Below are 12,596 nucleotides of genomic sequence, written 5' to 3'. Positions count from 1 at the left end.
TTATGTGACATCTCCTTCACTTCGGGACTACTACGGATTGTTTAAATACTGTGCCGCTCGCGAGTCAGTGAGGGAACGCTAGCTGTTTCCTTGGCAGGAGCCTATCACGCGGCATCAGTGCACTCACAACAAGCTTGTCAACCATTGGAGAACGCAGGAGGTCATTGTATATCGCAGTATAACAACATAACAGTCTGACTCATGGTGTCATCTTACTGAGAACATTAACACTAAACTCATCACACTGCAACTTAACACTCAAAATGTATACCTGAGAAATATACAAACATGTACCAGTATGAGTTTGAAATGAAAAAAATACAACTCTTTTATAGTTTTTCCATAATGCATTGTGTCTCAGCAATGCATTTGTTGAGGCGCTGCAATGACGTTATCCTCCCTCTGGGCTCCAGCCTCCTTCGTCCCTCTGGTGGACAGAGGCAGCATTGCAGCCTTCCATCCATTTTCTATAAAAAAAACCAAACTTTTAAATGTTTTTTTTCATTTTAAACTTGTAGTGGTACATATTTCTTAGACGTACCTTTTGAGTGTTAAGTTGCTGTGTGATGAGATTAGTGTTTTCTGTAAGATAACACCGTGAATCAGACTGTTATACTGAGTAATGACCTCCTGCAATTTCCAATGGGTTGACAATCTTGTGAGTTTATTCCTGGCTCCTGATTAGCCCCTGCCAAATAAAGCGCTGCTTGATCCTCATGGACTCGTGCGCGCCACAATATGGCATTTTATGGCATGGACACTTATACGCCGGTATAGCTGGATGTTGGGATTCTTCCATTGACTGGCTTGAACTTGACTTTAGTCCGCTTGCAGTCGCTAGGATTTAAGTCTGCACATTCATTTGGTACCAAATTGAAAGGGAAAGTTGAACAAATATGATAAAGCAGTAACTAAAGTGCAAAAATACACACGACCAACGATAATTAAAGCCTCGTTTTCAGGGGAATCCCACTTTCTCATCCTGACACGCACATGCATTGACAGGTTTTGACAGTGCAGGTGGTGGAACACCAATGCCAACGGAATCTTCAAGATAAAACACTCATATTGCACAACACAATCATCAAACTTATTCTTATAACTCACGCAGAGCAACAAACAACTTCATGCTCTGTCTCCGTCCTTCTTTCTGCTCTGACTGTGCGCTCTATGCGGTGAGGTGTTCAGACGCACTCGGAATTGTGTTGCATGCTGACGTGCTTTTATAACTTTTATTCTGACCTGAACACATCAACAGTAATGCAATTCCAACACAACACAAGAGCAGTTGAAATATGTCAAGAACGTACGTTTGGCACTGTTGGATCTTAAGGAGGTTCTAAGCACAGCTTCAAAATGCAAAAAGAAGAAATGGGAGAGAGACAAAAAATGTTTAGAGTAAGCAATTTATTGCAAAGAAGCATTTAAGTGAAATAGGCTGTTCATCGAAAGTTGAAGAGCACAGCCTTTAAAAGGCAAAATGTTGTATTGAATGTGATTTCGTGTCAGGTGTCACACTGCTGTGATCTCTCGATGGCAAAGGCAAAAAAGCTTTCTCTCTTGTTGAGCTGCATAAGCAAGGCCTCTCGCAGCGCGCCATTGCTGCTGAGGTTGGACGCAGTAAGACAGTCATTTCAAACTTCTGAAAAACATCCTGAGGCTCATGGAACAAAAAAAGTCAAGTGGTAGAACCAAAAAAATGAACCAATGGGACATTGGCTGTCTAGTCAAGACACGGGACCATCCTCGGCCCAAAAGAAGGTTGTTACTGGTGCCGAGTGCAGTCCGATAACCATCAGATGCCATCTGCCAGAGAAGGAACAACATCTTCAAAGGCCTGGTCTCCTCCAAGGTTTGGAATCTGCAGGAGAGCAGCAAACATGGGACATTGAAAGGTGGAAGGAAGTTTTATTCTCCCTTGACGGTCCTGATGGCTTCCAACGTTACTGGCGTGACAAGGAGATCCCACCTCAGATGTTTTCCACCACCATGATCCTTCAATGGAACAATGGAGCATCAGGTTGTGCAGGGGCGTCAAACAGCAGCCGGCTATGTGGAGATGTTGCAGGGGGCATCCCTCATGACTGAAGGCCCTCGTCTGTGTGCTAATGACTGGCTTCTTCGACAGGACAACGCTGCACTTCACAAAGGACTTCTTCCTCACTCTTTTGGACCATCCTGCGTGTTCCCCTCATCTTAATCCAATGGAGAACATTTGGGGATGGATTTACAAAAATGGACATGAGCTCCAGACAGTGGATGCCCTCTGTGAAGCCATCTTCACTAGCCTCCTGGAACACTTATCAAGCATGCCCAAAGTCCTTTTTTGAGCATTTTATATCTATTTTAAAGGGGTTTGGGTTTTTTTTTAGCTATGGTCTTAAACTTTTGATCAGCTGATGAACAGCCTGTTTCGCTTTAATGCTTCTTTGCACTAAATTGCTTACTCAAAACATTTTGAAGCTCTACCTAGAACCTCCTTAAGATCCAACAGTGCAAAATGTACATTCTTGACATTTTTCAACTGGTCTTAACATTTTGATCTCCAACCCACAAACACATCTCCCCGTCCGTCCTCGGAACAACACCACCTCGTTCTCACCGCAGTAGCGCGAGGTGCATTTACTGTCATCAGAACGCCCGACATCACATTACAAGCAGACGAGCATCATTTATCGCCCAATAAATACCTTTCTGTTCTTTTCTATTTCTTCATGCACAGGGGGTTCAAGGAGAAAGGGGTACTTCAGGGCAAAAGGTATTGTAGGATGACTTTTTTCTCTTGTTTATTTTCTTTTATTATGTCTGACTGTTCCTGAATAAGCAGTCTACTAAAATAAACCGCATCCTCTGTGTCCTGCAGGGTGATTGCGGTGCTGATGGCCTCAGCATCACAGGACCGCCTGGGCCTCCTGGACCTCCGGGACCTGTCATTAATCTGTCAGATGTACGCACACCACTCATCAAACCACTTTTCCTGTTTGGTCTTACAGGGGAAGCTGGAGCCTATCCTGGCCGGCGTTGATATGCTGGCTACATCAGGGATGTCCAAAGTGAAGCCCGGGGGCCATTTGCGGCCGACGGATGTTTTTCTCAAAACATTCTAAAAATATAATCTAACAAGAAAACAAACAAAAAAACAAAAAACACCAGAAATGGAAAAATCAGCAGTAACTTAACAAGAAGTCAAAATTCGAAATATTGGGAGAAGAAAGTTGCAATCTAACAAGAAAAAGTCGTAGTTTTATGACAATAACGTCATAATATTATGAAGAGAAAGACTTTTTTTTAAGTTGTCATATTATGAGAAACAAAACAAAGTTTTAATTTTTGGACATTTTAGTTGTGGAACAACTTCTAATAGTTTAGGAATAAAATCATCAAATCAAAATAAAAACAACAGCAGAAATGGAAAAAAACAGCTGTGATTGTAAAATCTGTTGCAATTTTACAATTTTAGTTGTATAGAGTTGAAATATTAGAGACAAATATGTTTTTTTAAAGTCGGAATATTATAAGGAACAAAACAAATTATGTTGTAATTGTTGGAAAAATAGGTTGGGGAAAAAGTTCTAACATGGGAATAAAGTACAAATATTTCAGAGAAAATACGACGCAAAGAAAATGTTTGAAGATTATTTAAGAAGAAAGTTGAAAATTTGGAAAATAAAAAAATGGCAAAAGAAAGAAAGAGTGAAGTTGATAAAACAACAAATGAAGTTGTAAGTTTTGGAAAATTAGGTTGCGGAAAAAGCTGTGGTGCCTGAATAACCTCACAATTATGAGAAGAAAATTGATGAACAAAGAAACGAACACATCTGAAATAGTTGGAACATTAAAAAAACAGCAGAAATGAAACAAAAACAGCTGTCATCTTATGACGAGAAAGTCCAAATATTAAAAGAAAAAGTTGCAATTTTACGAGAATAAAGTCTGAATATTATGAGGCCAAATAATGTCGTTCTAGTGGCATGGAGCAGAAATATTAAAAAACAACAACATTATTTTAATAAAGTTGCAAATTTTGGGTGTTTGGGTGGGGGGAAAGTGTATTATATTTGGGAATAAAGTCAAAATATTATGGGAATAAATCTAAATAAATAATACAAAAAGAAAATTGAAGAAAGTTGAAATATTTGGAATATTTTAAAAAACAACAGCAAAAATGGGGGAAAAAAGAGCAAAGAGCGAAGTTGATACTAATAATACTATACTACTATATACTACTATACTATACTAAAATACTTTTTCACCTGTCTGCCAAAGCTGAGCTGACATACCGTACACTGTATAGAAATCATATCTACATAAATATGGCAAAGTTGCACCCTTTCGTTTTTCACTATGTGGCTCTTGCTGGAAAACCTTTGGAACCCCCTGACTTCAATCCAATCCAAATAATCCAAAGCACGTTGCTCTTGTGTAATCCATCTTCTGTCCACAGGTGCTCCTCAACGTCTCACAGGGTGTCTTCAACTTCACAGAGATCAGGGGGGCGCCAGGGCCCGTGGTGAGTGGCTGAAATGATCATCACGCCAAGCAAACCTTCTGAAGTCGAATGCTGCCGTTGTCAGGAAGCCCTCATTTCAGTCCCGCGCACTACCCCCACATCATCAACGTGTGCTGCGGCAGATGTCAAGGAGTAATCCTGGAATGGTTAATCCAGTTGACACGTGCATGCCGGCCTGTCACGACAACCGATAAATCGAACGATTAAAAAAAAAAAAAGCGATAATTTTGCCGCCTGGATAAATTGACATGCATATACGCCTATTTGTTTTCCTCGTCTCTCTGGACCACACAGGCTGGATGACTCCGCATGTGAGTGAACCCTCCTCTCATTCGGCCTCTTTGTGGAGGCGGGGCTACTAGTGAGAGGAAATGCAGACAGAATGCTAGCAGTAAGCAAGCAAACACTAGCATGAATGAAGGCACAAAAGCCGTGGTTTCTAAGCCGAATGCCGAGAAGCCCCGGCGTGGAGGTGCAGCAGAGCCTTCGTCCCAACAGTCACCGCTTACTGAGTGCGTGTGATCGGCAAAGTCAATATCAAACGAAAGAGTGCAAAATGGTGCGCGCTCACAGACACTGTCGCTCGCTACGTTGCAAAAGCAATGCAACCGTTCAATACGGTTGCAAAGCCAACATTTGGGGAAATGTTAGAAATGTTTGACAGACAGTAGGAACTGCCTGGGAGAACTTCTTGGCTAGGCTTCGCGAACGAAGATTTTAGGGGTACTGAGCACGTTTAGCACAGGCGCGCTGGTGGCTGACGAGGCCGATTCGGGAGAACACACGGTACGTGTACAAGTCACTAACTAATTCCTGAACTGTATAAGCCAGTGAAAGAAGACGTGTTGAAGGACATCAGAAACATTGCATTTTATTCCGCCACCACAGATAAGTGGTCCAGCTTGAACATGACCCCCTACATTAGTTTAACAACACACTTCAGACTGTAACTGCATGTGTGCTTTTTATTGCAGTGGTTTCTTTTAACAGAGACGGGCTCTGTTGTTATTGTTTTGGGTTATTATGGTGATTTTTATTTAAGTGCAATTTTTGCTAAAAGGGAGAGAGAATTCATTTTATTTTCCTTGAGGTTTTTTTTTGTCGTTTTTGTTAGTTTAATTTATTTAAAAGTTCTTGACATTCCAATTCCAATGTTAAATACTCCTGAGAAATTGAAGTTTATTGCTTTTGATGTGATGTACTCTAATCATTATGCCATATAATTCATGAAAACATTGGTCTCAAAAACTCTTGTCAATAATATCGATTATCGACAATGATTTGTAGGACAATTATTGTCCAGCAAAATATGTTATCGTGACAGGCCTGCGTGCATGCATGCATTTTCACCTGCTTATTGTTTGATATTGCAGGGTCCTGAGGGCTTGCCTGGCAGAGCTGGATTTCCTGTAAGAACATTTTCATCTGTCATTTTCATCTTCATTTGTGCATTTATTACGTGCTATTATATAAAAAAAACACAGTTTTCATGTTTGCTTTTGCTGTCGTTGGGCTTCCAAGGGCAGATACAACACTTTAATGTCAGCAAGTCTGTTAGCTTCTCCGGGACTTTTTCCTAATTTCAAACAAAACCCGCTAGAGTGGATCCTCGCACACGCCATTCAAATTTGTAAAGTTTGGATCAAATTTGTCTTTGTTTTTTTACGCAGAAAACACATCTCATTCGCCATAAATCGATAATTTATAAATACGCAATAAATGTACAGCGTACAGTGGTGTGAAAAAGTGTTTGACCACTTCCTGATTTCTTATTTTTTTGCATGTTTGTCCCACTTAAATGTTTCAGATCATAAAGCAAATGTAAATATTAGTCAATGACAACACAACTCAACACAACACACAGTTTTCAAATGAAACTTTTTATTATTAATGGAGAAAAAAATCCAAAGGTACATGGCCCTGTGTGAAAAAGTGATTGCCCCCCTGTTAAAACGTAACTTAAGTGAGATGAATTGAGATCAATCAGTGTGGAAAATGTTGTAAAGCCATTTCTAAAGCTTTGGGACTCCAGCTAACCGCAGTGAGAGCCACAAATAACCAAAACATGGAACAGTGGTGAACCTTCACAGGAGTGGCCGGCCAACCAAAATGACCCTGAGAGCGCATCCACGACTCATCCGAGAGGTCACAAAAGACCCCACAACACCATCCAAAGAACTGCAGGCCACACTTGCCTCAGTTAAGGTCAGAGTTCATGACTCCACCATAAGAAAGACACTGGGCAAAAACGGCCTGCATGGCAGAGTTCCAAGACCAAAACCACTGCTGAACAAAAACAACATTAAGGCTCGTCTCCATTTTGCCAGAAAACATCTTGATGATCCCCAAGACCTTTGGGAAAATACTCAAAAGTTGAACTTTTTTTTGAAGGAGAATGTCAGGCCATCTGTTGGTGACCTCAAGCTGAAAGCAACTTGGGTTGTGCAGCAGGACAATGATCCAAAACACACCAGCAAGTCCACCTCTGAATGGATGAAGACTTTGGAGTGGTCTAGTCCAAGTCCTGACCTGAATTCTATCGAGATGCTGTGGCATGACCTTCAAAAGGCGCTTGATGCTGGAAAAGCCTCCAATGTGGCTGAATGACAACAATTCTGCTAAATTCCTCCCCAGCGCTGGAAGAGACTCATTGCAAGTTATGGCAAACGCTTGATTGCAGTTGTTGCTGCTAAGGGGGGGCCAACCACTTATTAGCTTTAGGAGGCAATCACTTTTCCACACAGGGACATGTAGCTTTGGATGTTTTTCTCCCTTCATAATAACAACTTTCATTTAAAAACTGCATAAGTGTTGAGTTGTGTTGTCATTGACTAATATTTACATTTGTTTGATGATCTGAAACATTGAAGTGTGACAAACATGCAAAAAAAATAAATCAGGAAGGGGAAAAACACTTTTTCACACCACTGTATATGAAAATAAGCCTGCAGTTTCGACATCAGGGGACATCAGGGGATATCAGGGGTGTCTGAGGGTTTGTTTGTAAAGCAGCACATGTAGACATGCTAAGAAGTTCTATACTGTATATTCCAAGAAGTGCTGTGTCATATACATGTAGGTGAAAAAGCCTGTTATTAATATCAACTTCACTGTTTATTCTCTCTTTTTCCCCATTTTTGCTGTTGTAATGTTTGTTTGTTTTTTACTTGATATACTTTCTTCCCATAACATTATAGCGTTTTCTCCAAACCCAATTTTCCCAAAACATATTTAGTTGTTTGTTTCTCATAATGTTACGTTAGTCCAGTAAAATTGCAACTTGTCTCCTCGTGACAATATGACTTTTTTCTTGAAATATTCTGACTTTATTCTCCTAAAATGACTGTTTTTATTCCATTTTTGATGTGTTTTTTCCAACTATTTCAACTTTCTTCTCGTAATCATGACTTTATTCCCATAATATTAAAACCCTTTCCCCAACTTTACAAAGTTCGGGTTTTTTTCTCTCAATATTCAGACTTGTAAAAAAAAAACATATTTTTTCTTTAACATATGAATTCTATGTCATTTAAATGATTCTTTTTCCTCACATTATGTTATTCCCATAAAATTGCAACTTTTTAAAAATATGACTTTTTTTCTCCATCTGTTTTTTTGCGTTTTTGCTGTGTTTTTTTTAAGCGAGTTCAACTTTCTTTTTGTCACTTTTCTCCTCGTAATCAGAGCTTTATATTTTTGACTTTATTCTTGTAAAATTACAGCTGTTTTCTTCCATTTCTGCTGTTGTTTTCTTTTTATTTTATGAGTTTATTCTCATAATATTATACATTTTTCCAACACCAAAATTTCTAAACATTGCAACTTTATTTTCCTTTGTTGTTTTTATTTTCCCTATAATATTACGATGTTATTTTCGTAAAATTGCAACTTTTTCTCTTTAGAATGTATCTTAAGAGTTTGACTTTATTCTCCTAAAATGACATCTGTTTTTACTTGGAAATGTTCTTCTGGTCAAATATTCCCTTAATATTTTGCCTTCATTTTTGTAACATTATAACTTTTTCAACAACCACATTTTCCTGAAGTTACAACTTTATTTGTTGTTTTGTTTCTCATAACATTACAACTTTAAAAATAATGTCTTTTTGTCACATTTCAACTTTATTCCACTGAAATGAGGTTACTTTTTTATTCTCATAAAATGATAACTTTTTTCATATTTTGACTTTATTCTTGAACATTTCTGCCGATTTTTCCATTTTTGTTGTTTTTATTGTTAAATGCTATTTTTAGACTGTGCTGCGGGCCAATAAAAGCACCCCTGGACACCCGTATTCTACATAATCATGTTTTTTGGTCAAGCCTTGCGATTTCACATTTTTTTTGGCGGTCCTTGAACGCACCGTGGTTGTGTTTCTGAGACCGACCGCAGCGTGACTCTGGTTCCGTGTGTTTATGGCTCAGCTTGCGTTATCGTGCCTGAGTGGTGAGGAAGCACCGTGTGTGTCAAAAAGAGACGTTCTGATGTGCCCATCCATGACCGGATCACAACCACCGTCGTGGGAAGCGGGGATCTACTGGACTCCTTCTTTTCAAGCGACTCTGACTTTGATTCTTTTTCAGGGCCCGAGGGGTCCAAAGGGAGACACGGGCCCCCCCGGCATCCAGGGGCCAGCAGGGCTCAAGGTGAGGAGCCAGAGCCCGTCCACATGACATATCGTCAAGTCAATCTACCTGAAACATGCGATCCTTTTTGATTGAACTCGACCCCATTTCATCTTATTTCTCGGTCATTGACAAATACTTCACTTCTTTGCTAACAGGGAGCGAAGGGGGAGCCAGGTGTGACCATTGCTGCTGATGGATCCCTTTTATCTGCACCAAGAGGCCCCCAGGGTCCCAGAGGCATCAAGGTTACAGAGACACTGACCTCCCCGCCTTTCCATTTGACATTAGAACGCCATCATGTTGTGTGTGGTGAATAACCCTTCATGGGTGTCATCGTATTCACGTGGCACACCTGATGAGCTCTCGTGGCACGTCACAGGGGTTTGGAATCAATACGACCCGCAAAATCAACAACTCAAATTAAGAGTGTGAAATAAGGATTTTAATTCCATAACTAAATAATACTAAATAATGTTTTTTTTTTTTTAAAAAGACAATTACAGTAATACCTTGTTTATTGCAGTTAACTGCTTCCAGACTCGACTGTGATAAGTACATTTAGGCAAAGTAGGATTCCTTATTTATAAATGGAATATTTTGGTAGTTAGAGCAGTGGTCCCCACAGAAAGAAAAAATAATTTCCATTATTTCATTTTTTAAAATGTTTTATTTTGAAAAGTGGCCGGATTCTCTCTCTTACATCCGTCTCACTTGACGCATGTCCATTGTGCGTGTGCTAACTTTATCTCATGCCGCACAGATAGACTACTACTGTATTTTACCATTTTTCTTTCACCTCATATGTGGTGTCAAATGCTGATACTATGTGGGAATACATAAAGGTAAGTTCTGATGTCTTATTGAGTGCTAATGTGCACATTTGTCTCAAGTTAATTCATGCTAGCACACTGCCTTTAGCACACACGTCAAGCAGCGATGTAATAATCTCTCTGGAAAAACTTGGCTGGAACTTGAAGTGGTGGATGGTGTGTCGCCATTTATTTTATGCTTTTAATTTAATGTTATTCATGTCTTAGTTTTACACAATACATCATAAATAAGGTAAATTCGCTATAATATTCGTCTGTGAGCTCCACACACACGTGATCAATGTGGATTTGAACCTCAGTTTCCTGATTGGGGGGTTAATATACTAACCACTGGGCCACCATACAGCTAGCATCCTTAGTCGTCGGCATGTTAGTTATGTTGGGTACTCCTTTTCAACACGCATGAAGCAAAATAAACACTATCACCATTCTTTTTGGCATCATTTACATGTAAATTCAGTAGTTTTTACGTTTCTAAACGAGATAAAAAGAGAGTCATATGTTCTTGAATCAAGTTGAATCATTTGACACACATGTTATGACCGGATTTAATGGAATAAATCTTGGTACGCTCTATGAAATTTGCTGTGCAGCCTAACATTGCACTGAAATCAGCAAATCTTTACATTTATTTTCCGTGTGTGATTCCATTCTTAAAGTTAGGAAGTTTAGAAACAGTTTTATCCTTAATTTATGATAGATATTCTTAATCTGTAAATAAGGTTTTTAGCTTGTTATTAGAAAAAAAACCCAAATTCATAAGAATTGGCTAGCTGTGCTTTCTTAACATGCGATTATTTTTCGCAAGCGAAAATCGCTAGACAGGATATTTTTTTTTTTGGAAAAGAATAAGAAATGGTTGCTTAAAATGGGTATGGGAAATTTGGTTTTTGCAGTGTGGAGAAAGTCAATTGTTGCGACAGAAATGTCAAGAAAAAAGGGAATGAATGGAAGCGAGACAGACCATCCTACCACTTCGAAATGTAGCCTTTTCCTCCAGAGAAATTGGAGTGTTCTGAAACTTTTGAGCGTTGGAGCGTACGTAAAAACAAAGTGTGATCTCCACATAACACGACGGCCAAATCAGTCTGAAGGTGCTGCATTGTGTTCTTGCCGTGACAGGGTGAGCGTGGTGTCCCCGGACCTGCTGGACTGGCGGTGAGTTCATGATTGGATGAAACATGACATGGACGTGTGCTGTGGTTGTGATGGCTGCGTTTGTGTTTGATGATGCTTTTCAGGGCCCGCAAGGAGCTCCTGGACAAAAAGGAGAATATGGCTTCCCTGGTCGCTCTGTGAGTCATTCTCATGAAATGTTGGTTGATGTGAAAGTGGGGAATTGTACCAATGGGCGTATTCTCTCTTCGCAGGGACGACCTGGTCTGACTGGCAGGAAAGGAGAAAAGGGAGATTCTGTTGGCCAACCAGTAAGAATTCAATATTGCATACTGAATGTCAACAACACGTCAGCAGTAACATGGTTATTCATGCATTCACTGCATTGAGAGGCCAGTGAACACGGCCATGTGCAGTGGAACCTGAGATGAGAACCTCAGTGAGGGTCATTGGGTCATCGTGGATGGTCCCGCATACAGTCTGCAGGACTTTATCCTCTTGAGCATTTGTGGACGCATCTGAAACTTGGCGCTGCCAAGCGACAGCCTCCAAACCTTCAAGATTTAGAGAGTATCTTTACAACGAGGAATGGTGGACCCAAATCCCTCCTGAGATGTGTGCAACCCTGGTGACCCACAAGTCAAATACTCATGGAAATCAATGAAATACTTTCTCACCTTGTGCACCATTTTTCATCTTTTTAGTCTTCCGCTTCTTCTTATTGCGCCTCATTTTTTGCCCGCTAACTGCTCCATTTCTTAACCAATTCAAACAAATCAAAATGTTCAGCTCACTCGGGACAAGTGTGCTACCAATTCAGACTTTTCAAAATATTCCCACATTTAGCATCATTTCATATTTTCTGTGAAAAAAAATTGCGAAGGTTCTATAGCTTAGCTGGTGGCGTTCTTGGTTCCTGACCCACAGAGCGTCGGTTCAGTTCCAGAGTGGAACTCGGACTACCAACCTACTCTTACTTTCACTCCACATGTTAGCATATTTCCACAGCATTTCAGCCAAGCTTCAGCTTCCAAACGGATCCTATGTTCATTCTAGATGTGGATTTTCATACCTTTTCAAAGCATTTCAGTTTCGCTTCAGCTGGTCAGCATTCACACGCAATGTCTACTGACGTTGCATCATCTAGCATTTTACTGATAAAATGATGGACTGGTCCTATCTTTGTCAGGAGGTAATCTAACAACATCAGCAAGGGTTTAATTAGTTATTATTTGATTCATGTTTGATTGGTTCCCCCAGCATAACACCACAATATCTTTCTTTTTAGGGTCCTCCCGGTCCACCGGGTCCGCCCGGACTTCCAGGAAGAATTCTCGGATTAAATGTAAGTTTTGATCTTTGAGCTGCCATTTTGTCTTTATTGACTGACTTTAGTTTTTCATATGTTTAATTCTGTACTTATTTTGTATATGTACCTGTAAAAACCTGTACTGCATGCACGTAAGCCACACTGTTTTGACAAGTTATCACAAGTATAGAGGCGTCTCACA

General features: G+C 39.9%; 1 protein-coding gene across 8 annotated transcripts in view; it reads left to right on the top strand.

Annotated features, from left to right (window-relative positions):
- The window catches only part of col15a1b (collagen, type XV, alpha 1b), a 106,109-nt gene that overhangs the window by 72,845 nt on the left and 20,668 nt on the right, over positions 1–12,596 (top strand). For all 8 annotated transcript variants that reach the window (XM_054762517.1, XM_054762526.1, XM_054762500.1 and 5 more), the window contains 10 exons: positions 2,723–2,758; positions 2,864–2,947; positions 4,445–4,510; positions 5,884–5,919; positions 9,095–9,157; positions 9,295–9,384; positions 11,092–11,127; positions 11,211–11,264; positions 11,340–11,396; positions 12,374–12,430. In XM_054762517.1, coding sequence (XP_054618492.1) covers positions 2,723–2,758; positions 2,864–2,947; positions 4,445–4,510; positions 5,884–5,919; positions 9,095–9,157; positions 9,295–9,384; positions 11,092–11,127; positions 11,211–11,264; positions 11,340–11,396; positions 12,374–12,430 — 579 coding nt within the window. The remainder of the gene's footprint in view (positions 1–2,722; positions 2,759–2,863; positions 2,948–4,444; positions 4,511–5,883; positions 5,920–9,094; positions 9,158–9,294; positions 9,385–11,091; positions 11,128–11,210; positions 11,265–11,339; positions 11,397–12,373; positions 12,431–12,596) is intronic.

The sequence above is a fragment of the Dunckerocampus dactyliophorus genome, chromosome 2 (genome assembly GCF_027744805.1).
Source record: "Dunckerocampus dactyliophorus isolate RoL2022-P2 chromosome 2, RoL_Ddac_1.1, whole genome shotgun sequence".
NCBI lineage: Eukaryota > Metazoa > Chordata > Actinopteri > Syngnathiformes > Syngnathidae > Dunckerocampus > Dunckerocampus dactyliophorus.
Note: the sequence above shows the minus strand (reverse complement) of the source record. Positions and strands in the feature narration are given on the sequence as shown.